The 26,321-nt window shown below is 42.7% G+C and overlaps 1 protein-coding gene across 19 annotated transcripts in view; it reads left to right on the forward strand.

Annotated features, from left to right (window-relative positions):
* Positions 1 to 26,321, forward strand: part of FGGY (FGGY carbohydrate kinase domain containing) — a 697,591-nt gene that overhangs the window by 610,863 nt on the left and 60,407 nt on the right. For all 19 annotated transcript variants that reach the window (XR_006601768.1, XM_045064615.1, XM_045064604.1 and 16 more), the window contains one exon: positions 596 to 690. Coding sequence is in view for 18 of the 19 variants with exons in the window: in XM_045064615.1 (XP_044920550.1) it covers positions 596 to 690 (95 nt within the window). In the remaining variant the exon portion in view is untranslated. The remainder of the gene's footprint in view (positions 1 to 595; positions 691 to 26,321) is intronic.

The raw sequence follows: 26,321 nt of genomic DNA on the forward strand, positions 1-26,321 counted from the left end.
AGAAGGAACAGCATGGGCAAGTGCCCTGAAGCTGATTCAAGAAAACAAGGAGGCCAGGCTAGCATGGCCAGGAGAGGAGGGGACAGTCAGGGTGGGCATCAGGTCCGAGGCTTATAGGCAGAGAAATAGGAAGCTGCCAGAAGGATTAGTTACACTCCCTTACTCTTCCCCATTCTTAGTGCATCTCAGTTGGAGAACCAACCTCCAGCATGGTCGTTATCTCTTTCTTATCCACCATCTTTTTGAGCCCCGGATAGCTGGACCCGGTCAGATCCATCTCTGTATTCGCCGCGCTCCATGAGGCACTCAAGAAGTGTTTGTTGAAGGGAACTTGAACCAAATGGCAGGTAGCAGCTAGCAGGAGCCTGGGAGACCGGGGCAAAGAGGTCTCATGAGTTGATACATGGGGTGGCGGGTCCCTTGGGGCTCCTGGGTGCCTTACCAGCAGGCTGTGAAATCCTTTAGAATCAGGTCAGCCCAGGGACCTGAGCACTTGGGGAGGAGGCAGAGGGTGCCCACTGTGGCCTTCACGCCACATCATGTCAGGTGTTTCTGTTGCTGGCTCCCTAACCGAGGTGTGCCTTGTCCTGTGCAGGCATGCCTGTGGTCCTGTCGCAAGAGGTGGAGTCTGTTCTTGTGGGCGCTGCTATTCTGGGTGCCTGTGCCTCGGGAGATTTCGCTTCTGTACAGGTATGTAAGGACCAAAGGGTGGGACGTGGCTCCTCCCCTGTCTGAGGCTATCCTTCCTCTCGACAGCAGCTCACATCTTGCAAAACACACATAGGATATAATTAAGAAATGATAGGTTCCAGCCAGGGAAAGCACAAACACTTCTAGCCTCAGACATATTTATTGCGGTTTTCATTTGACTTGGCCTCTGTTAGTGCTGGTCATTCTGTTTTTCTGTTAGTTTTCTGTTTTCTCCTTTAAAATAGCTCTTAAATTATTTCTTTTAATTTCCTGTTGACCTTTTTCTAAAATTTCTTGTAGCAAATGACACAGGTAAGTTTCAAAATGTCAGTGTTTCATGTAAATTTCAGATTTCTGTTTGCTTATTTCATCTCCGCCCACCACTTTCCAAATAATTTCGAGGGCTCTATCAATAAGGGATACAAATGAGAATGTGTTAAAAAAAAAAAAAAGAAGAAGAAGAAGAAGAAGAAGAATTAAAGAGGAAAATAGGGAACAAAGATATAGGAAGAAGGAAATAACTCAGTGGCCGTGATGGAGCACAGAATTTGATTCTGAGCTTCCTGGCAGCCAAGACAAAAAACGAACCCATGATAAATTGCGTAATTCTTGTTTTCAAAAAAGAGGAAATGTTAGTTTCTTGTGGGAGACAAGGCTTTTCCTGCCACCAAATTGCAAAAGACATCTCATACGTAGGTTTTATGGAGAGACTCTGAGTGATAAAATAATAATATTAACAATGGGTTCATGAAAAGGTGGAGAAGCAGCAGAGGAGGACTCCGGCTGCCTGGGCTCAGATCCTGTCTTGACTGCCTCCTTAGCTCTGTGACCTGACCATTTTGTTCTTCACTCCATTTCTTTATCTGTAATAATCATAAGGAGTACATTTGAGTTCTTTCTCTAGATCAGGAATGTACAAATAGTCCCGTTATTCCCGTTTTATAGGTGAAGAAGTTAAGGCATGAAGAAGTGAAATAAGTTGGCCTTGGTTGAAAGAGCTAGTAAATGCCAGAACCAAGGAGTCTGGCTACCCAGCCTCAACAGAGAGTTCAAGAAATATTTGTTCAGAGAGCTTAAATGACTTATCCATGGTCTCCAGGTCCGGAGGAGAAGCCGGGTTTTCCACCAGAAACCTAGTCACTAGAGTGCTATTTGTGTACTAGTAACTGTGCTGGGAGCTCTTCCTGTGATCTTCCTGGCATCTGTAATCTACACGGGCAACAGAGTTTAGACAATAGAGATCCAAAAAGGTAACAGAACCAAAGGGGACACTGTTAGAAACACAGGTGCACAAGTCTAATTCGCTATCTGTGCACTTTGTACACATTTTGAGACGTGTGATGTCCTGCACAGTGGCCAAACCTGGGGAACGATGTCTGTGAAATACCTTTCCCAAGTCATGAATGCTAAGTGGCTTTTAACTGAAGTTTATAATCAACTGGTACAGTTCAATTCTCAACAATTTCTGGATTTTCTGGTATTCTCTCAAAAACACTGCATGGAGTTCTTTATTGTTGAACTGTCAATGACTTGTCAGTTAGTATTTTGATGGGTCCACTTATGGAGATGTTCTCACACGAGATGCCCTTCCGGGGACAAGTAGTAGCTAAACCAAAACCATAGAGATGCTCCGAGGGGCCCTGCATAGTCTGGCATCATATTGTTCCCTGAACACGTCCCCCCATGTGTCTGCATTAAAGCCCTAATTCCCAGTGTGATGGTATTTGGAAATTGGGTCTTTGGGGTAGTGATTGGGGTCTTGTGAAACTGTGAGGGTGGGGTCCACATGACTGGCTTAGTGCCCTTCCCTAGGAAGAGACACCAGAGAACTGGGGCTTTCTCTGCCAAGTGAGGCCCTTTGCAAACCAGGAAGACAGCCCTCCCCAGAACCTGACCCTGCTGGCCTCTTCATCTTGGGTGTCCAGCCACCAGAACCGTGAGAAAATAAGTTTCTGTTGTTTACATGCCCAGTCTATGGCACTGCATTACAGTGGCATGGGCGGACTAAGGCATCTCACTGATCTTGATGGCCTCTCTGCCTGAAGAGAAGATGTTTTCATTCTTGTGTTCTGTATAGAGGAAACCAAAGCTCCGAGGGGTTTTCGGTAATTTTCCCAAGACTGCAGTTAGTTAATACAGGGCAGACGCAAAATTGAAACTGAGGTCCTCTGGATCTATATCCCTTCCCGATTTTTCATTCTTTTTATACTTTGTTCACTTTATTTTTTCTCTCTCTTTTTGTGTTAAAAATTGTTTTTGGCTTCCTAAATGTTTAAAGCTGTGTTTTCTGAAAAGAAATGCCGTCGGTCACAAATCAGGAGTCAGTCTGCAGCTTGAACAAAGAGTAATGTGGGAGGGGGCCTGCTTCATGAGATAGATAATGCAATACCGTGACTTTAGGGACCTCAGTGATATCTTGGTCAAGTCTGGAGTTTCTAGCTCCAAGACGATTCCGCTCACATCTTTCCCTAAGTGGAAACTGAACTTAATTCCGCACTGACATCATCGTCAGTACATGAGATTTTCTGTGAATCTTCTGGAACAGAATCTTAGATAGGGTGCATCGAATATTGGGGTTGGTGATTCGAGTAGCAGCTGCAAGTCTTACAGCATTTTAAAGACAAGCTCCTCTCTCCTGTTAAAACCAAAGAAATATGAGCCCCATGTGACTAGAATTTCTAGGAGACGCTATAATCTAGTAAAGAGAGTCCCCAGCTGAGAGAGCCCTGAAAGCTCATCTGTCCTTGTATCCCCAAAAGAACCGTGTCGTCTTGACCCTTGTGCTTGCTTGCTGTTGTCTTCAGGCAGTGGCACCTGGCCTCTCCAGGTACTTGCTTAATTTGCTTATTTCCTTTTTAAAATTGCCACTCATGTGGGACTATTGAGATAAAGAGCCTTGAAAACTCTAATGACCTGAATGAGCCCCAGGTATAATTATCAACATCGCTATAGCGATGATGTTCAGAACCACTTTGGAAATGTAAATGAACTTAGGCCTGTCTTCATTCACCCCTCTCCAAAGAAGAGGCACGAACCCCATGTGCCCCAGGTCTGGGGATGAGCTGAAGGCTCTGGCAAATCGATGGATTTGCTTTCTCCCTGTGATTCATATTTTTCAACTAGAACTTCAGTACAGTTCGTTCTTTGAACTTGAGAGATCCTGCTTGGTCTTCAAGGTGCCTGCTACCCCTTCCTGTAAGAAAGCTGAGCAATTCCTGCCAGCAACTCAATGTTGCTTTCTCTTCTCATAGACCACACATTCAGTGGTTGGAAGGAGGATTTCACTTTACACTACCATAGTGCACAGACTTTGGTAGACCCTGCCAGACTCATCTCCTCCAGAAGAATGAAAGACTAGGAAGAGTTTAGAAGACCCAGACTACAGACCTAGGAAAGAGATCTTAGGGAAGACAGGGTTTCCCGATTTTCTGGGCCCATGAGTAAGGGGTAGAGCCCTCTGCCTTCCTATAGTGATAGCAATAGGTCAGAAAGATTTAGAATTGCAGTTTTATTATTTATAATAACTGAAAACCTGTCTGTCTATTGCAATCCTGGGGAAATTTTATCAGATGAAGAGGGATCGTGGGTAGAATGTTCTGGTGGAATATTAAGGGGAGAGATTAGTCAGCATGGGGGCCATTACTATTTCACATTTTAAAGCCTGCCAACAGTGCCTGGCCTCCACTTCTTATTCTTTTATTCATTCATGTGGCCATCCTCATAGTCTCTCTCTCCCACTACCTCCTGCTTCCTTCCTGCCCTCCCATACCTTAGACATCAAAAGCTTCCTGCTAGTCCCCCTTTCAAATGAGAATCCCACAGAGGGTACTGATGTAGCCATCCATCTGCATTAAAGACTAGAGTGACTAATAATTCTTAAAGAGTTGTCTCTCTCTAGAAATGGTGTTCTCCATTTAGTAGTTTTCAAAACTCTATTCCAATAGATAGTGTGGCAGGTACCATGGCATGGTTATGTTCACAGATAGCTCAGATCTGTAGCTTAATCAGTAGAATGGAATCAAACCACAGAGATGCCACCTCATGGTAAAAGATCAACTATTGAGTAAGTGGGAGGAGACTCAAGGGGGCATCTTCCTTGCTCCTTTTATTCACTGGAATATGGAATCCATGCAGTCTTGACCTCTGTGACCTCTTTATCTGACCTCTCCTGATCTCCCAGAAGTCACCCCTTATCACTCCCTTGGCTGTCCATGCACTATGAAATGATTCTCTAATTCTGAATGTCCTAGAAAGCAAATAATAGTGATTAGAAAGTTGGGAGCAACCCATAACCCTTCTTTAGGCTCCCAGAAAACCCTCTTTTTTGCTCCTTGGAAAAGGAACAAACTGGGGGAAAAAAAAAAAGTTCATGAAATACCAATGTGCTCACATTCTCTAAGCACAGATAGTAGTGAAGTTTGAAGAAATGCAAAGGACACGTGAAACGAGAAACCAGTTTCAAGATGCTATGAAAGAAAACTCAGTCGAATGGCAAAGAGGCAGAAATACAAAATGACATTCCATTTTCTGCTTCCTTCAAGCTCCTGCAGATGTCATCAGCTTTCTGTAATTTCTTATCTTAAAAGACAAAGCTTTCTTATTGTTGTTCCCAATCTATTTATTCAAAAAAAGCTTTAATTCTAACAGTGCTATTTATGTGGACATTTGCTCCCTACTCCCCCGCCCCAAAAAAAAGCAGCGGAGGAAGCCTCTGAAACAGAAATCAGCAAAAGGGGACTGTAACAAGAGATAAAGAATTCCCGATGTAAGGCACGTACCACTATAAAGAAAATAAACCCTTGGAATCAACCAATTAATCAAAACCTTTCTCCCCCCATGGCGTGAGGGTTGCCACCTCTGTAAACCATTGACTCCGTGTGTTCCCACCATCAGCTTTCCTTGTCGTGTTCCAGACAGACTCCTGTGTCTTGCAGACCAATTCGTGTAAGTGGCCTGTTGAGAGCTGTGATTACTCACCCTTGCTGTGATGTGCGCCCACAAGGGAAACCATCCGCACTGACCACAGTGGTCTGGCCTGGAGGTCAGGCCTTTACAGACATCCGCATGGCTTCGCTGAAGCCTCTCCTATTCTTTTTTTAAAAAAAAAGTTTACTTCCTTCAGAGCCAGTTCTCTTCCTCACCTGTCCTGTGCTGCAAAGCCTGTGATCTCATGTATGACCCAGTATGTCTCCGTTCTGTCTTACTCTGTGGGAGCCCGCTCTCTGTGAGTCTGAGATCTGTCTGGCTTTCTGTCACAAGCTACTTGCCTGATTACATTCTGCAAAGTGAGGCTGATGATCGTGATTTTCATTGCTAGAGGTTTGAAGAGACTGACACATCACGGGATGTTTGGAAATTGGGAACCATCCCATTTCTTGGCACATTCTCTCTTCATTTGCTCCCCCCCCACCTTTTTCCTGGGCTACAAATTATTAGTTGTGTTCATTGGGAAAAAGTAAGAAAATTCAGCAAAGCTGAAAAAAAAAATACAAACACATTGATCTTACTAGCCTAAAATTGCCAGTATGTAAGACTCTGGTTTTTATACTTCTAGTATTTTTATACATAATTTTAAACCGCTTTACACTTTTTTAAATTTCAAAAATGTGTTCATACAATGTATCATCTTCTGTAGTTTTTCTCCCACCCAAAAATATGTAGTAAACATTTTTATTTGTCATTTTTATGGGTCGCATAATTTTATATCCCATGGGCTATATCCGCTTATTTCAGCAATCCCCTCATTTTAAATATTTACCTTGTGTCTGTTATTTTAAAGAATGCAGCAGCTGACATCTCTGTAGCTGATTTTTGCAGATACCCTAAATTATTTCCATAAAATAAATTAAGGAGATATAATTGTTTGGCTGAAAAGTTTCCCAACTTTTAGAATTCGGATCCATATTAATGGCTTATCCTCCCACCGACGGTGGATGAAAATCCAGGGCTCCCATTTCTCTCATACGAGGAGTCTACTGCTGTGAATTTTAGTTCCATCTAGCTTTCATCCCGAGGCCCTTTATAATCCTATTCATTTCACATATGGTCCTGATATTATCAACTTTCTTTAGTTGCCTTTTGCCCTTTGCTGCTTAAGCGTGTGTTTCTGGAGATACAAGATTCTGGTTTCTAATTAAATAGATTCAGATTTCTGATTGAATTTTCTGAGTGTCCTGTCCCACATGTCAATGCCTCATAGAAAGTCAACAGAAAATCCTGGAATGAGAATTAGTAGTTTAAAGAAGGATTAAATTAAGAATGTGATGCTGGCTCTAACATTCATTAGACTTATTGCCACACCTGGTTAACAGTACATTCTTCTCTTTTCAAGTATCGCTCACTCTCAAAAAATAAAAAAGGTGACGTATTCAGATTCTGATTAATTGTAAATCTCCTGTTCCAATCTATTTTGCAGAATGGAATTATGGGTATGAAAGTCAAAACATTAGCTCAAAATTCTAATTATTTCAGTAGAGAGTATATAACATTTGACTCTGCTGCTCCTTCCAGGGTGATGTAGGAGCAGAGCCTGTCACTTTCCATCCCTTACCATTCATAGACTCTTTGTGGATCAAGTGGGGGTATGACAGTCCCTGGTGTGCAGATGAGACTCTGAAACATCAAGATGTACTTGATACAAAGTCAATGTTCTTTTTATTCCATCAAACCATATCCCAGTAAATACACACACTTTGCCTGGGAAAGGCATGGATTTCAGCATGGCAGTGCAGCTGCCCTTCACAGGGTGGTGTGGTTTACAGAAATTCTCAACAGCACACATTTGGGTATCAAGTTTAGAAATAAAAAATAGGAAGTATGCCCTCTTTGGTTTGGAAATTTTCTAATTCCTTTGCCTGGGAAAGACTTCACACCCTGCCCACCTGTATTGTTTTATTTTTATTTTATTTTATTTTATTTTATTTTATTTTATTTATTTCCTTTTAATCATAATCCACCTATATTTACTTTTTAAGGAGGTAGATACAAAAAAGCACTTGAACTAATTCAGAGCTTTAATTAAGAGACACTTTTTATGCTATTGTTATTAATACAAAGATTTAAGCTAACAAACATTTTTTTCCCCAAGTATGTCCCTCCCATTTTTTTTAGTTAGCAACTTAAGAATGGGACTTTTTATAACAGCAAACAGGGGCCAAACTTCAACTGAGACCTTTAGAAACTTAGAAGGATTACAGAACTGTAAAAATAGAGTTTACCAAACTATTTAACTTTGTTTTGTTCAAGATACCATTTGTTTCATACTGGTGCAAATCTAAAAAGCTGTATAAGATCTTTCTGTGGAAACAAAGGCTTGCAAGTAATTGATTTCCTATTATAATGGTCATCCATAATAAAATCCCCTTTTGGAATAAACTGGAAATGAGTAAGTTGGATATAATTTTTTTTTTCCCTTCTTATAACTCATGAAGAGCAGACCCCTGATGTATGAGCTTAGTGTTCAGAACAATAGATTGGGTTGTGAACCTAAATAGGAGACCAGGAAAAACAAGAACTTTAGGTAAGTCAGGAATTTTTCTTACTTGGGAAAAGGCCCAAAAAGATGATACACACAGATACTCACATACATACACACGTACATACATACCTACATACCACGTTCCATTGGACAAAGTTGGATTCTGGGTCATGGGATGTATAGAGGGTGTACTGAGGTCAATGAAAGAGTTTTGCTTGCAACATGGAGGCAAGTGATCAAGAAATATTCAAAAAGAAAGAAAAATTTTTTGCATTTGTTTATCTGAGGTATTTGGAACTCTGCAGTGAGGCGTAGGAAAGAACCTTGTGTTCAGAAAGTGGAATGGCATGTCTGTCATAATATGCATAGCCAAGAAATTCGAACATTTAGAAATTTGATATGACATTAAAAGTCGTATATGAGGACATTTCCTATCCTGTTAGAATAATTTTACAAGGGAGGCGGCAGAGGGGAAATGACCTACCAAACAGAGCCAGTGGCTGAAAGGGATGGAGCCGGAATCCAAGGCTTGGCTTAGGACTTCAAAGCGAAGGGTTATTCAGCTTTGTCATGAATGAAAATGGATTCTTCTGGGGCTGAGTGTGATTGCTGTTGTTTAAAGAACCTACTACCGGTTTAAAAAACTAGTTGTTTACAGAGCGCCTGGGTGGCTCAGTTGGCTAAACGTCTGCCATTGGCTCAGGTCATGATCCTGGGACACCAGGATTGAGCCCCGCATTGGGCTCCTTGCTCACTGGGGAGTCTGCTTCTCCCTCTGACCCTCCCGCCTCAGGCTCAATCTCTCTAATACAAATAAATAAAATCTTTTAAAAATAAATAAATAACTAGTTGTTTAAAAAATAGACCACTAGAATTTAGATATACCTAAAAATGTCACTGTGTTAGTCTACACCTGCACAGAAGGCACTTTCATATTAGGATAATCGGAGAGAATTTAGTAGAGGGACTCTGTACAAGACTGTAGACCAGGGCATGGAGAAGTCACAAGGGAGGATGTGGTACCCTGGGGTTTGTAACAGTTGGAGCGTAAGAGGTGAAGAGTACAGTTTCTAGAACCCCAGAATAGAGGCCTGTGTGGAGACTACTGAGTCAGCCTGTTTGCCGGTGACTCGGGAAGGAAAACTGAGTAACTGACCTCATTTTCCTCCCACTCTCTGATTTACAGCTGGCTTCCTCATTGGCTGGACTTAGCGGGAACTCATTGATACATTTGGTACAAGTGAGACCGGCAAGGCCCAGAGAAGGGTGGGCAAGGGGTCTTCAGGAGCACATACAAAGGACCAATTCAGGCATCTAAGCTGGGCTGTTAGGTTGACTATGGACCAGAGGCTCATCTGTGAATGGTTTGTCACTGATTGGTGATGAGGTGAGGGACTTGCATCAGAACATTCACACTGCAGTGTTCTCGGTGAAAGAGTCTGGGTATCCGTTCACATTCTGGGGCAGGCTCCTTACAGCATTATGGCCAGGCTATCTGAATGAGACTTATGGAGATGCCACAGCAGACAAGGACAGACATCCTAGGGCCCTCAAAAGGTGCTCCTTTATTCCTGCTTCCATTTTCCTGCCGTACCTCCACTAAAAAAATGACTAATACTGTCCTGCAGGTTCTCTGAGCAGGGCACTGTGCTAAGGTGTTATAACGATGGTACTTAATTCTCAAAAGTTAGATTCTTCACCTTACCTTTACAGTAAGGAAACTGAGTCTCAGGAAGGTTGTTTTTTTTTTTCTAGTTTTTTAAAAGACTTTATTTATTTATTTGAGAGTGAGAGAATGAAAGAGAGAGAGAGCGCATGAGAGGAGGGAGGGTCAGAAGGAGAAGCAGACTCCTTGATGAGCAAGGAGCCCAATGCAGGCCTCAATCCCAGTGTCCCAGGTTCACGACCTGAGCCAAAGGCAGATGCTTAACCGACTGAGCCACCCAGGTGCCGGCCCAGTCTCAGGAAGTTTAAGTCATGTGTCCATGTTCTGACAGTAAGCGGCAGAGCTGACAGTCAAGTCCAGATCTGATGCCAATCTTGGACTTGCCCTGGGGTGTTCTTAAAATTACCTGACATTCACATCCAGGAAATAATGCAGGATCATAGGGGATTGGCTTGTTTGGACGCCCATGGCTGTGTTCTGTGTTGTCGGTAACTACCAACTCATGGTTTCTGGGAAAGATGTACCCCATGCTCCAAGAATCAGATAGCACCATTTATAGGTCCCATGTTTCTACATTTCACAAGGCCTTTCCTGACCCAGCCAGCCAGATCAGAAGGTGAAGCTGATTTGTTTCTAAGTGGCCTGTTGTCTGTTTCCATCTCTTTGTAAACCTGGGAGGTCGGGAAGATGGTGGGGAGAAAGAATTCATGAGAGGGATGCATTTCCTTAGAAATGTTATTAATTGGCTGGGCCAAACAAGAGAAGGAAATAAAATAGCTCTCCTTACTAAGTAAAGGCATTTTCTTCCCTTATCTCATTAAAAATTAAAAGCACTCTTGGTTTAAGTAGGGCAAATTAGTAATTAAGTGCTATATAATCAACTTGTGTAAACATAATATTGAAGGGGAGGCCAAATTAATCACTCCACTGGCTTGTTTTTGTCCCCATTAATGTACCTTTTACTTCGGTCCTTCCTGTGGTGTCAGGATGCATTTTCTGCTCTCCATTGCTGCAGGGGTTCGGGTGGGCTCTGCTAGCCAGATGCCAGCAGACTCAGTGGGGAAAGGTGTGCATGTAGGCCTTGATTCAAGTAGGTGAGAAGGATCCCTGTTTAATTCTTTTTTTTTTTTTTTAAGATTTTATTTATTTATTTGAGAGAGAGAGAGAGAGAGCATGACCCGAGGGAAGGGGTATAGGGAGAGAGAGACCCAGACTTTCCCCTGAGCAGGGAGTCTGCTCGATCCAGGAACACTGGGATCATGACCTGAGCCAAAGGCAGATGCCCAGCTCACTGAGCCACCCAGGTGCCCCATCCCTTTATAACTCTTTAAGCTAGGGTTCAGCAGCAGGAGTCATTTATGCGACAAGGACAGTCCTAGGTAGTTCCAACTTAGTGTGGGGGAAATAGACACAGACAGATACCATTATGAAAAATTCTATACTAAGTGAATGGCAAAGACTTTAGGGCCTTGCCTGGGCTTAAATCATGGCTCTGTATGTACCTCGGGTGAGTTACTTATCTGTGTCTCAGATCCCTCATCTATAAAAGATCACCGTAGTATCTGCATCATAGAGATATCATCTCATAATTCATGTTGTAAGAAGTGAACACGTTAGGACATGTAATGTGAAGTGTTTAGTTAATGTTGGATATCATTTGTTTAGACTACAGTTGCTATACAGTGGGGTGATGGACCAATAAACACGTGTCTTCTGGGGAAGTCCTTAAAAGTCCATTTGAACTGGGCCATGGAGGATTAGCTAGTGAAGGAGCTGGAACTTAGGGGAGGGGCCAGATGACCCCAGGTCTGCTCTTAAGCTTTGCAGTGGAGGGGCTTCTAGAAAGCAGAGAAAGGAACCCGTGCCTCACTCCTACACAAATCTCTCTCCATTTCAGCTCCACCTAATAAATATTAGTACTTGTTGGAGCTTCAGTTGTGTGGTGTTCTGTTAGCTGCCTGTCAGGGATGGGGGTGCGTGGAAGAGGGTTAAGTGAGCTGAATCTGTTTTGGACTTATGAGAGGAAATAATGGGACGGAAGAGAAAAGGTAGCCCTCTAAGTGACTTTGCTACACTCTGGCGTGTGGCATTTTCTCGGCCAGCTAGCTCTGTGAACAAACCCAGGTGGGCAAACTACTTAATTTCTCTGAGCCTCACTTTCGTAGGAATGGACCCACTGAGTCGCTGCAAACTTGCCTGGTGCACCAGAAAACACTAACGTCATTTCCTGTATTAATTTCATCCTCGTCACAAACCTGTGAAGTAGGCGGTGCTGTTGTCCCGCTTTATAAAGCAGGAAATTGAGGCATCAAGACACCAATATACTGGCCTAAGGTCACAACGGGGGCTAGCGTGGAATGAGGGTTTCAACTCAGGCAGTCTCATGGCAGGCCCACCCCACTGGCGCCCTGCGGCCCTTGGGAGAGCACCTAGAGCTAGATTTATGTCACACGTGCTAGAGACAGAACAGACATCATGTGACTATGTCCAGGCCCGTCACTCACGAGTAAGGAAGAAATTCTCTCTTGTTTGTGCTTGAGGGAAAGGTATGGCCGAGCCCACCATGGTATAGTAACCTTTAGTCTTAGTAACCCTTGAGCAGGTGGGGCTAAATGACCAGAGGAATGACTGGCCATTGGCTGCCGTGAAAATGCAGCTGCTTGTACTGATCTTGGTCATTTTGCTCAGGGAAGAAAACAATTTCTTTATTTATCATTTATACTCTACTTTCTTAAAGGATTTGAGGAAGCTTATGATATTTGAATAAGCAGAATAAAACTAAGCAAAATAAAACTCACAAATCAGAAACTATGTAGAAAGAAGAGAATACACCAACCCTTAGACCAGGGGATCCTCAAATTCATAGGTGTTCAGGTGCCAGGTGATCCATATAAACATGGGAAGATACCAGCAAAGGAAAAAATGATTTGATTCTTCGCCAAGCTGTAGAGCGTATACTCTGCCTGAGGACGTTGAAATTCAGATTATTTTAACCCTGGATTGGTGAGTGCCAAACCAAACAGATTTATGGGGCAGATTGGCCTCTAGGTCTCTGACCCATAAATAAGGAAATTACTCTGAGCCTCTAGGCGGCCAAGACGAAACTGGGAAATGTGTCAAGTCATATGGTCTCCATGGACTCAAGAAAGTATACCAGCTCACCAAAAGAGACTACATTTTCCCTGGTACCAAATTCTAAAATTGCTATTCCTTTAAAATTCAACCTAAAAATTCCTTCCATGGAACTTTCACAAAAGCAGCAGAATTCATCATGTACTACTTTGTGAAGAGCCTGGAGCATGATATTGAAACTTGACTTCAAGTAAAGGATCACGGGGGTTTATAACTTTCTGAAGGTGTTACTTGACCTAGGGGTACAGCTGAGAACACGCAGCAGGGCTGTTGGATGGCATGGCCCTTCACCTCTCCTCCCTCAGTATTCCTGCCTTCAGCCAGCTTTACAAGTGAAGCTGTGTCAGTGACCCAAGAGTGTCTTATGGGACCTCAGTACCAAAGCTTTTCAGCAGCCTGGCATCGGGGAAGTGCTAAAATGAAGCACCCATCAATCGAGAAGGGCAACAGATGTTGAGGCATATCAAGTATCAGTAAACAGCAAGCCTACAGAGGCCACTGAACTTGGCATCCTCTTAGCAAAAATACCCTGTTGCCTTCAAGCGGGAACACCATGGACTTATATAAACTGCATTAAGTGATGCATTTTTAAAAAATCTCTACTTTTTTTAAGGGCACATTTAATGCTCACAGTGTTCTAGGCTTTCATCCCTGGAAGTGTAGGTCTTCAAAATATCCTCCCAGTAATTATGAGAAGTTTCCGCTTTTCCAGTACCCTCCCTTTTTCTGTTAGCACTATGATTCATATTATAAGTCATAGCTAGAACCACAGCCAAGAGCACAGTTAATGGCACAGGATCCCCTACATCTGTATTCTAACCCTGTGTTCAGATGCCATAGCCATGCCTTTGGTCAACCCCTTCTCTACTCTGAGCTGGTTTCCTCATTTGTGAAAATAAGACTATTAAGAGTGCGTCTTCCTAAGTTTGTTGTGAAGATTCAAGGAGATGATGCGTATAAAGTATTTAGCACAGCTACCAGTATGAATAAACTTTCGGTGCGAATTGGACAAAATTATAGTGATATCTATATCAATACTATTAATAGCCGACTGTCTAAATCACGCTGTGCCATTGCTTTGGATGTATTATTCAAAGATGGCTGGGCTGGTCATTTGCCTATTTGGTCTCAGATAGCTTTATTCTCCCCTCCCCCACTCCCGGCCACACTCTGCTCTCTATTACATTTCCCAGGCTCCCTTGCAGCTGGTCCCTGAGTAGGTTTGGCCAGTGGGGGACACCGGTGGAAGGCTGACGGGCAGGAAGAGGGGCATCGTTAGGTCACCTCTCCCTTTACTAGAAAAGCAGCTGCCACAGCTCCCGTGTGATTCCAGCTCCCAGCCTCTTCCTTTCATCCTCCACTTCTGGCCATTCAGGCTTGCTTTAGTTTCAGCCCCAGCCTGGCGTCCCCAGCTCTAAGCTCTAGCCACACCACAGCCGCCCGTCATCCCCCTGACCCCCTGAGTCGCTGTGTTCGGTATGTGATTACTCAGACTCCCCCAAATAAGGATGTGGAAGCTCAGAGAGGGCAAGTGATTTGCCCAAAGTCACATATTAAGGAATTGAACTTAAGTTTATATGTCTCAGAGCCTGTGTTTATTGGAGAATTGCCTCCGTTCCCCAGAGTTTTCCAAGCTTTCTTCCTGGTTCAAAGCAGATAGTAAGGAGGCCTCATGTGTGACTCATCTTGCTGTGGTCTTCTTGTAAAAATTTCCTTATGGGACGACATTTAATTGTTCTTACCTAATTCTGACAATATTTGGAAAGTGTATTGTATCCATTTTCACAAATGAGTAAACAGACTCACAAAACTGAAAGAACTCACCCAAGTCCTACTGGGTGTTAACATTCAAGCTGGAAATTGAATGCAGGTTTTTCTGTCCCCAAGCACACACTCTTTCTATGGGTGATATCAGAGTGCTGGATTATGTGGTATAGGGCCAAGCATGTTTTTTACAAATAAAATTTAAAAAAAGTTTTTTTAAAAAGGAAAAGCCACCTGTCAAGCGCCTGATAGGCTAGATGAGTAAAAATGAAGCAACCCAAAGCCAGAGCATGTCAGTACATCATCTGCTCTCTGATAGCTAACAGCCAGAGCAGGGAAGAAAGAGAAGCATGGTTTGGGATAAGAAGTGGGGCTTGAAATGGAGATGTTAACCTACAAGCAGAGAAGCAATAGGAAGAGGACTTTTCTGGAGGTGCTGGTGAGAGCAAAGGAATAAACACGGATGGGAGGACAGTCAGCTGAACCCCTGGGAAGAGCCCCAGGTCGGTGTAGCCAGAGAGAAGGCTGTGTGTAATGACTGAGTTGTTTGGAGGTGGGGATGGTTAACTATAAACAGATCAACTAGGAATTTGATCAGGAGTCTTGGGAGAATCCTTTGCCCAACATCCCTTGATTCTCTTGTTAAAAACAAAAAACGTTGTAGGCTAATAGTCTCACTTTTAAAAAATCAACAACATTAGTGCTTAGGTGATAATAGTGCTTGGGTGATAACACTGCTTCCTGCTTAATAAAATAGCCTATACATTAATTTAGGCTGGGAGTAATAACAAAGCTTTATTACTTATCTCCAGTTTTGAGGAGTCCCTGAAATAGAAGGGAACGCTCTTCAGATGCCCCCAGATACTGTCTCATTTCACTAGAGCACATCTGTCTGTGTTTAGGGGGTTTGGGACATACCATGTTTGAGGATTTCAGGATGGAGAAGGCACCTTTTGAGACAATGCCGCTGGGCTGTGGGAAGCAAGCAACCCACCATGCGCCAGCTCAGAATCACCCCCTCTCCCTTCCCCACCACCCTCCCTGTCAGCCGACACCTCTGCTGGGAGGAGCCCGTGTGTTGGATGGAGCCTGTCAGAGTGAAATTCCTACCAAGCTGGCCGTGTCAGTTTCACCTGTCAGCATCTCTGATGAGGAGAGATCCTGGCAGTCCAGACAATTTGATAATTGGATTATAGCGGTTGTCTTCATCTCAGTAAGCTGACTAACCACTACAGACGCCGGAGGAGAAATTCATAGACAACCCCGAAGTGGAGGTTCAAGCAAGTGCTTCGGCTTACGAGGAAACAGCAGGCAGTAGTGGATCCAGTGTACTGTAGTTTGCCGGGGCCCCCTCTGTTCAGGGGGCTTCTGAAAATGATTCATGTAGTATGCACGGCCCCTGTCCCTGTACTTTTTGTATATTAACTCACCAGAGTGCCAGGAAGTCCTGATAGGAGTTGTGCTTTGCGTTCTAGGAGGGCTGAATTACAAAGAGGTTAAGTACTTTCCCAAGGTCACAAGACTGGTGAGCTATGAACCTGGATGTTCTGACCCTAGAGTCTGCTCATTGGGATAATACTGAAGCCCATCTCTGTGAAGTCCCTTGGGAAACTCTTCTTAGTAAGGTTCACCTCTACCCTTCTCTACCCCACTGTGCTTATCTCTGGTGCTTAGATGTTTCAGTGTCCCATTTACCCCATTTGAGTGGGAGTTCTGAATAAGAGGCCAAGTCTTCCTCGTTCTTAGCCAGTAGTAGGTGCTGGATGTATGTATGTTATACTGAATTGGGGGTGAAATTTTATAGAGACTTGGCTGCTTACACAGAAAGCCAGCCGCTTAAAGCTGTGGTGCCTCTGTGGATAGACTTGGATTTAAAGTCTTTAACAGATAAAATCCGATCCAAGACCACCTAGATTATAGCTGAAACAGCTTTCCCTCTTCACACCAGCACTCGCTCCAGACTGCTCCTTCTGATTCTCAGTTACCCTCACGTTTCAAAAATAAGCTTCCCCATCCTTAGTGGTCCAGTTCAGAACAGACTAATGTGTGAGCTGGGGCAACAGGTCTACCTCTTCAGGCCTCTGATTCCTCATATTTACACTGAAAGAATCAGGTCTAGTTTTCAAAAAATGTAAAGCAGTTGGACATGTGGGAGGCTGGTACCTGAAAAGACAAGTGGGGAGCCATGGCTCCTGCTTACCCCGTCACTCCCTGTCTTCCCCCCACCGTAAGCATGGCAGCCTTGGAGGGGCTCTGTAGAGCATTAGCAGCAATGGACTCGATTTTTTCAAAAGCATCAACCCAGAATTAATGCTATTACTTAATAATACAATAATAAAATAAAAATGGAAGACCCAATCCTTCCAGAGAAAGGTGTGTGTGAGGGCTGTCACGACGGGCCCTCTGTGCCTACGTGACGGTTGGACGCAGTGTGCTGCTAGCAAAGGGGTGTCAGCTCGGCTTGACCGTGTACAGTGGGTTGGGGAAGTGAAAGCCTCTGGGCCTCATCTTCCTTGGCTGGAAACAGACTGCGTGTCATGGCACTGGTGAATTAGAAATTCTATCCAGCGACTCTTACTAGAGATTGATTTTCCGTCTGGGGATCTGACCTCTTGCTTCACCGGCAGAGGGGATCAGACTGTTCTGGGAGGAGCCGGGGAGCCAGCCCTCTGAAAGACCTTCCCTTTCTTTTTCTTTCTTTCTTTATAAACTCTGTGTTTCAAAGAGAATTTCTAATTCCTTTGGGGGGCTTAACACCACCAATTTGAATCCCTCTTGGCACCTAGAGCTTTGAGATATCCACACCACACACCACATTGATGCTTTGTGCTAGAAGATTACTGCAGATTTAAATCCATTTATGCCACTGGATTTATCAGAACCCCTTCTGGAGTTGGGATGAATGCCTCGTTTCCTTTATTTTTGTCAATTTTCATAGATCCCTTATGTGAATGCCTCAAGGGTAGGAATGGTGCTTTAATTATTTCCATATCTCCAGTGCCTAACACAGAAACTGACTTGGAATAGCAGCTTGGTAAATATTTCTTCCTTCATTCCACAAATATCCCCTTAGGTACGATGATAAGCAAAATAACCTTCGCACCAATTCTCATCACATTTAGAGTTGAGTGCTAAGAGGCAGCTAAATAAATAAATACAAGTAAATATACACTGAGCCTTGGGTTAGGAGCTGTAAAGAAAAAGACAGTTTCAGAGGAAGAAGAAATTAGAATAATTGATGAACGAGTGAAGGCTAAATGACCTCAGGCCCCAACCCTAAATGCCTGTTTTGTCTCATCTTTTTGTAAATAATAATTATTGCTGTTATGTTAATGATCACGTCTGCTATCCTGTCTTGAGTATCCACTACCTTCCAGACCCTGTGCCAGCATCTTCATATTTGTTACATCAAATTCTCAAAATAAACTCGCCAGTTAGGCCTCCTTATCACTTATTCCAGATGAAAAAGTAAAGCCCAGGGAAGATAATTAACTTGTTCAGAGAGCTAATAAGTATGAGAAATGAAATGTGAATCAAAGTTGGTCTGACAAAGCCTCTGCATTGAGCGAAAGGGAAAAAAAAAATTCCAGAGATTATCTCTAGGGAACCAACAGGGGTCCATGCTTGAGAACACGGCATCATGCTTTGTGGCCAAAGGTCAGTTATGTTTGATAAGTAAAAGGAGAAAGAAAGTGAAAAATCTTTGTTGGAGAGTGAGAGGGAAAAGGAGAAAGATAGTATTCTTGAATTGGCCATCTTATCAGCCTAGCAATAATAAACCATCACCATGGCAACAGGAACTCTAATTAATGACAGATGTTGAGTTACTTTAAAAACCACACCAACTGAATGCCGAGCTGGTGCTGTAAACCTCTCTCCTCGGCCACAGCTGGGCTAATCTTGCTGGAGAGACCCGCCTTTCACGGGTGGAGCCGACTCTGAACTTGGCATGGGAAGACTTGCATCTGAGCCCCAAATCTACCCTTTCTGAGCAGTTTTGCCTTGAACAATAAGTTTGTCAAAAGTGGGAGGTAGCGATCATTAATATTGTCATCATTATTACGACCAGTAGTAACTTTCTGAGATTCAGTTGTAAGATCTATAAAATGATCATATTTGTCTAAAGTGTTGTCAGGAGATTTAAAAACAATGAAGGGTATGGAAGTACTTAGGAAACATAAAATAACTCACAAAGATCAAGTATTATTAACACCAGAAAGCAGCCTGATGTGGTAGAGAGGGCTTGCACCGGAATCAGATAGACGTGGCTGTTCACAGACTGCTTCACCTTGAAACAGTCACTGAAATGCACAAGCTCAGATTCTTAATCAGTGAGATTTCTTAGCACAGATCTGTATATTGATCTACCGATCCTACAAAATGCAAGTCTTCCTTAACTTCTCCACACTTCAGTTTCCATCTCTGGAAAACAGACATGACACTAGCCCTTCCCTTAAGAGCTTTTTGTGAGGATTAAATACGTTAATACAGGAAGTACCTGTAACTAGAGCAAAGCCAGGCACAGGCCATGAACCATACAACTGAAGTGAGGTGATGGTGATTATGGTGGTGGTGGTCATGGTGATGGCAATCATAGTGGTGGTCATGGTGATTGAAGGCATGGTGGTGGTCATGGTGGTGGTGGTCATGGTGATGGCAGTGATGATGATGGAAGAGTAGGGGAAGAAATGCAGTTGCAGTGATGTATTTGCATGGACATATAAAAGCTCTGACATTGGACAGAGATGAGAGCATTCTGGTCATTGTCAAAATACTTTTGGTCAGTTCCTGGACTGGTCAGCTCATTCGTATGTCTGGTTTTCTCAAAGATTCTATTGTCTGCATTGCCTTTTGGTCCAACCCAATATGTTACGTCTCTCCTGATTCCAGCTGCTTGGTTTAAGTGGGGGAAGGAGAACCAGTACAAAGAACTGATAGAAACCATCAGGAAAATTTGCTCAGAGCTCGCGTTCTCTATAGGCCATAGTTTTCCAAAGAGTGGTCTTTGGGGTATTAAAAAATGAAAGGAATTCATTTGAAAAATGCTATGTTCAAGATAACTAGGTATCCTTATAGCAAGTCTTATAAGACTTTACCATGTAAATGTACATAGTGAATTTCCTGGGACAGAGAGGCATATAGAGCATAGTCTTTCCCAATTTACTTGACCAAAGAATTAGCTTTGGAGCACCTTACTTTGCTAAAGTTTCTAGGACCAAACATTGGGAATGCTGCCATAAACCCATGGTCCAAAGCGTCAAGCATACTACAAGCAGTACCACAAAGCAATTTGAAAAATTCTGCCAATGTTCCCATCAATTAATGTGTGCATTTAACAAATGAAAAGTGCACCTTTGTTGAGTTCGGCAGCAAGTATGTGTAAGATGGCCGAAAAGCAGCAAAATAAGTAAGACCTCTGTGGTCCCCACTCTCTGGGAGCTCTTTGGGGCCTCCTGGGGTAAGGGAGAAGTTGCCTGGCAATTTGAATACAGTGTGGCAAGTGAACAGACAGATGCAGGGCACAGAGCACTGTGGTACCAGGAGCAATGGCTTCTTACCCAGCTTGGTGGGTCAAGGAAAGTTTCCCTTCCCAGAGGAAGTAGCTGCTAAGCTGAGATCCACAGAAACAACTAGAGCCGCAGAACACATTTTCAATGCACTTTCCCGTACATCACCATTTTGTGTTCTGAGAGCAGCCCTCCTTGCAATAGGATGAGAAAGGCAAAAAAAAAAAAAGCTAAGTTGTGGCTCCTACCCCAGGCCAGGCACTGTATGAGGTACTTTCTGCACTGAACCACATTTGATCTTCACCACAGTGAGCTGTTTACACCCGAAAAGCTGAGACTCGGGCTTCACAAAGGTGCACATGGGGTGAGTGCACAGCCAGGACTTGAACTCAGACTCCACTGACGCCAGAGCTGTCTCCCATTATATCTGGGGCCCATGGTGCTGAGCCTGTCTGTGGCAGGCCCGTGGCAGTTTTCACCAGATGGAGAAATATAGACCAGGAAGCAGAACATTATAAATATTTTTCTTGAATGATTTACATTCTCTTCCCATTCATTTGGTATAGAAAGTCCTCTCTCTCTCTCTCTCTTTTTTTTTTAATTACCTTGTAGGAGAATACTTTTTTGAGTTCTTACTTGGCAAAATAAAAATGTGCTTACTGTATGTCAGTCTCCAAAGTAATTTTGGAAATGTTAGTGTCCCTGAAATTGGAAAATCTTGGGAGTACTCTCTAGTCTGTTTTATAGAACCCACTCATTCTAAACACAAGAGGACTGTGAACCAGCACATTGCTTTGGGTGTGTTGGTTCAAACTTGAGTGAGTTCTAAAGCCTATGTCTCAAGTGTCCAGCAGCCATAACTGGCAATTAAGTACGAGAGTGTGGCATCTTCCAGACGTACACATACACCACCAACGGCACCCAAGATCACTTGAGTTGGCAAGCAGACACTCTTTTTCTAATAGTTGGGTATATATTTTAGTGTATTAGGAAGAAGTATCACCAGCATCATACTTGGGTTCTCATGGGTATTAGTGCTTAGATATAGACATGGCCATTTAAAGCAAAGAGAAAAAGGGGTTTATTTGGAATTTAGAAAAAATATTATATATAATAAATACTCCAGGAAGAACTTGGGAATGGAAATGATTGTGAGTGCCAAGATCGTAAATTAATAATGTGTATGGAAGCGCCTCATGCAGAGAAGCCCCCAGTAAATGCTTTCTTCCCTTCTGAGTCACACGGTTAGCAAATGACAGAGTCCCAGCTGAACCTCACAGGCTCAGACTCCCAGTCCAGTGCTCCTTCCGGGACATTTTTAACTCTTCTGTTTCCTGTCAGCCTACCTCCTCCTGCACCCTTCCTCCCTGCTTTAGTCCTCCCTGCAATGAATAGGTCATTCAGAAGCAACTAGTGGCTTGCAAAAATGTTCTGATAAATGTCAATAACAAATGAAGTATACTGAAGAGGTAGACAGTGTTCGCATTTGGAAAAACAGGAATCCGAATCAGCGAATTGGAAGGGCCTTCAGGGATCACCTCACTCACTCCCTCTTTTTATGGATGAGGAGGTTGGAACTCAAGAGCCGGGAAGTGCTTTGTTGAGCCTTAGCTCGTCAAACCAAGATAAGAATTCATATAAAGCATGCAGATATAAAGTTTTACATGTTTAAAAAAAAAAAAAAAAAGACTTATTTCCTCCAGACTTCCTGCTTTTCAGAAGAGTAGCCAGGATGTACCATAAAAGGAGTTTTACTTCCACAAATCCAATAATTCAGAAGGTCATGTTTCATACCATGCCAGGCAAGAGACTACTGTAAGTGACCACTGGAGAAGGTGTTCCTAATTGTATTTTGGTTTTTTGTTTGTTTGTTTTTTAATTGCGGCAAAATACACAAAAACCTTGTCAGTTTTAAGCGTACAGCTCAGTAGTCTTAAATATTACTCACATCATTGTGCAACCCACTTCCAGAACTCTTTTCGTCTTGCAAAACTGAAACTCTGTACCCACTAAACAATCATCCCCCCACCCCAGCCCCTAGCAACCACCATTCTACTTTCTGTTTCTATGATTGTGACTTGACTCTGTTGACTCCTGGAACCTCACATCAATAAAATCATATAGCCTTTGCCTTTTTGTGATGGGCTCATTTCACTTAGCATTGTGGTCTCAAGTTTCCTCCATGTGGTGGTAGGGCTTGTCCAAATTCCGTTCTTCCCCGGTTGTATTCTTTTTTTTTTTTCCTGGTCGTATTCTTAATGCAGCACAGCCTGTTCCGTGTGGTTCCTGATTGTACCCATCATAGCTGTGAAAACCAGCATGCTCAACATTTCCATGCATTATATCCAGCGAGGGGCATAGACAGCTCATTGTAGATGGTGGCAGCAGGGGAAGGAATCTCTGAAAGGCCTCGGCCCCTCTTCCTCCATTGTTTTGCAAGGAGGTGATGGGGAGATTAGTGGGATTGCAGAGGTAGGGGCACCTGGGTGGCTCAGTGGGTTAAAGCCTCTGCCTTCGGCTCAGGTCATGATCTCAGGGTCCTGGGATTGAGTCCCATGTTGGGCTCTCTGCTCAGCAGGGAGCCTGCTTCCCCCTCTCTCTCTGCCTGCCTCTCTGCCTACTTGTGATCTCTCTCTCTCTCTCCGTCAAATAAATAAATAAAATTTTTTTTTAAAAAAGTGGATTTCCAAGTAAAATGGCCTTGGAGTCCACTGCTACCCTCTGTGTCTTACTAAATGTATGATCTGGGGTAATGTGTTGAACCTCTCAGGGCCTCCATCCTGCCATCTGTAAATGGACAGAATGATACCTGTATCAAAAAAGCTTGCTCTTTTTTCTTTCTGAGGCTTAAGATCTTTTCTGGACTTTTCTGGACTTAAACATAGTCTCTCAAATTAAAAAATAATAATAATGTGACCCGTTTCACTGGGTTGTTCAGGGATATAATGTGAAGTCATCTGACATTTTGGCCACTCTGATATGTCTTGTTCCATCCCGAGGATTTTAAGGAACCTCTTGACTTTAGAAAAGAGAATGCTCATTATTGTGCAGCTTTTCCATGTCAAATATATTATTTTTCCATCAGACACACTGGTTAGAACTGTATCATGGTACATGGCTCTTTGCATTATTCCCATGATCTGTCTCCCGGATTGTTCTTAATCACCCCGGAGGTTAAGAACCCTCCCACCCCCAGACTCTTAACGCCTTGAGCAGTGCCAAATGGAATTCCCCAAAAAATGACAGATGCCCCCACACCATTAAAAAATAAAAGTGTTTCTTTAATGAATTGGGAATCAGGCAGCATCTGCCTGCATTTATTTGGCTACTAACACATTCCCCAAATCTTAAGATACTCTGTTCCCACTCCAATACCCCCATGGCCTCCTGGTGAAAGTTACCATTCATGCGACCTCTCAACTCAGGCAAAGAAGGAAGCCTGGCTCTAGAAACTGATTTCGGCTCCTCTCTGAAGTTGGGCATCTCTCTTTGCAGACCAGTTAGGAATTTTCTTTTTTTTTTTTTTCTGCTTCTGACCCTCCCCTTCTCTTTTGATAAACAGGACAGCTGTTCCCAAAGGGATGAATCCATTACCTTTCAACAGTTGAGTTCATTTTCCATTGCATGTTTCTGTTTAAAGAGAAAGCCTTTTAAAAGGCTTGAGCATACATTGAGTGTTTGTACTTAATTTTTAATATGTGTGTGCACACCGCCAAGAGAACAGAGAAGCCTTAAATAACAATGAAACTGAATTGTACGTGTTGCGTGTTTTATGTGGCACGGATTCCCAAATAGACTCTTAGCAGCCAGGTATTATTTAATACATCCCATTAATCAAGCTGCCAAATCTAAATGAAAACCATGTTTAAATATATTTAATAAGATTACAGCTTTTGGTAGACTATCAAACCAACATAACTGTATTTTTACTCTGGCCAACCCTCATTTGTGTCTTATATTTTTACTCTGAGTGCTAGTTCTTTTGTTCTATCAAACCAATCTTGATTATAAAACAATTTCGACTACAGACTGTTAGCCTTGTGTGGGGTTGCACTGAGCCCATCAGTGTAAATGTTTTAGAGTGAGAAAATAACCCTGAGATTTTTTTTTTTCCTGACTGAAAAATGAGATGTCTCTTTGTGGGATGAGCAGTTGAATTAAAAAGGAAATTAATAATTGTCTTAGAGATGCTAAATCGTAGCTTCTGTAATAAATGTAGTCTGCCTTTGAGCTGTTATTGCTTTTAGTGTTTTGTACTAAATGTACTCTTGATTTTTTTTTTCTTTTGACGCTTCAGATTTCTGTTTTGTACTAGCGACACCTAGGGGCTTTAGGGAATATGACATGTACTGCTAGCAGGTTCTCAGTAACCTTTAAAAAAGGAATCCCCCTGTTCTTCTTTCCAGGTGCAATGACAAAAATGCTTGTGGGTCTTGGGGTTAAAGGAGAGAGAAGGCAAGGTCAGCCTGGTGAGGTAGGTTGTGAGTTCCATCCACCAGGCTTTCACTCTGGCGACAAACCAGAAGGGGCTGGAGCTAGGAAGAACTTTTTATAAAGCATGAGCCAAACTTAAGAGTAATATATTCTTCTCTGGCTGATTTTTATTTTTTTAAGTTCTTAACAAATATAATTGGATTTATTTAAGTGTTTAACTCTTGTTATTGTTTTCAGCAGTTTCTTTGCTGTTTCTGTCCTTGCTAACAGGGATTTCCCACAGTGATTTCACTAAAATGGTTACTGGCTGTGGCAGTTCGATTCATTGTCTTGTGCCAATTTCTTGCTTCTCGTCTATCTAAATGTCCTTCTCTTATCTTTCTTCACTGTTCTCTGTGTTAGTCCTTAGAAAGTTCTGTTTCGGCCTGTCAGCCTATGTATCCTCTCCACGGATGATTCATTCTGTCTTCTTGCAGCTTCTCAGAGTTCCTACCTGGTTCTTCATGTCTCCGTGTCTGAGAACTTCTGCATCTTCAATGAATACCATCAGAAATGTGTTTATTAAAGAACAATAAGATCCTTTGGTGATGAATAGGGATGAATGATTCTTATAAGACTGTTTTTGTCCTGTATTCAATTCAAAACAAGGGACATATATTTAATTTTGTCTACTGTAGAAATTCTACGCTTCATTTTAAAAAGAAAAAGTAAATACAGTGCACAGCAGTGCACAACAACTAAATTTTTTTTTAATTTTATTTATTCATTTGAGATGGAGAGAGAGAGCATGAGTGTGGGGAGGGACAGAGGGAGAGGGAGAAGCAGACTCCCTGCTGAGCCGGGAACCCAGTTCGGGGCTTGATCCCAGAACCTAGAAATCATGACCCAAGCTGAAGGCAGATGCCCAACCATCTGAGCCACCTAGGCACCCCCCTCCCTAAAATTCTTATCAGTACCTGTATGTCATGTCTCTTTGTAGATGGTGGTGATGATGATAAGCAACATTTATTGATGATTTCTCTTTGCGAAGTACTGTTCAAATCACTTTACCTGAATTAACTCTTTTAGTCACCACAAAAATATCATAGGCCAGGTAACCCCCATTTTACATATGTTCACAGAAAGCTTATGCATTCCCAAAAGGGAAATTAAACACTGGCCTGCATGAGCCTGCTATGTTAGTGTGCAATAAAAGAGTTAATATTATTAATTCTTTCTTGAGCTTTCAGAGTCAGTTTGGTTCATTTTCTTTGTCCCATTAACTGCCTTTCCCTTTGGGAGCTTGTGCATCTCTTTCACCCTTTGATACCTGTCTCTTCCTGCTCAGTACCTCCAGCTGTGTCTTTTGAAAAAGAAATGTCAAAAAAGAAGAGTGAAAGTGAAAGCAATGTCTGTCCTCATAGATTCTAGTAGCGAGGAATCCAGTGACAAGTAATTGTAGCAACAAGTAATCACAACAAATAGTATGGTTTCAGCTAGCAAAAAATTCTGTGAAATAAAGTAAAGCAACACAAGGGAACAAAGAGAGACTGAGCAGAAGGAGCATGAAGGACCAGCTGTGTGAGCAGTGGTAAAGGCCTCCCTGAGGAAGAGATGTATGAAATGGGGCTTGAGTGGCAGCACAGTAAGTACAAAGGCCCTGAGATGGGAA

The sequence above is a fragment of the Mustela putorius genome, unplaced genomic scaffold, assembly GCF_011764305.1.
Source record: "Mustela putorius furo isolate JIRA1106 unplaced genomic scaffold, ASM1176430v1.1 tig00003853_pilon_pilon_pilon, whole genome shotgun sequence".
NCBI classification, from domain to species: domain Eukaryota; kingdom Metazoa; phylum Chordata; class Mammalia; order Carnivora; family Mustelidae; genus Mustela; species Mustela putorius.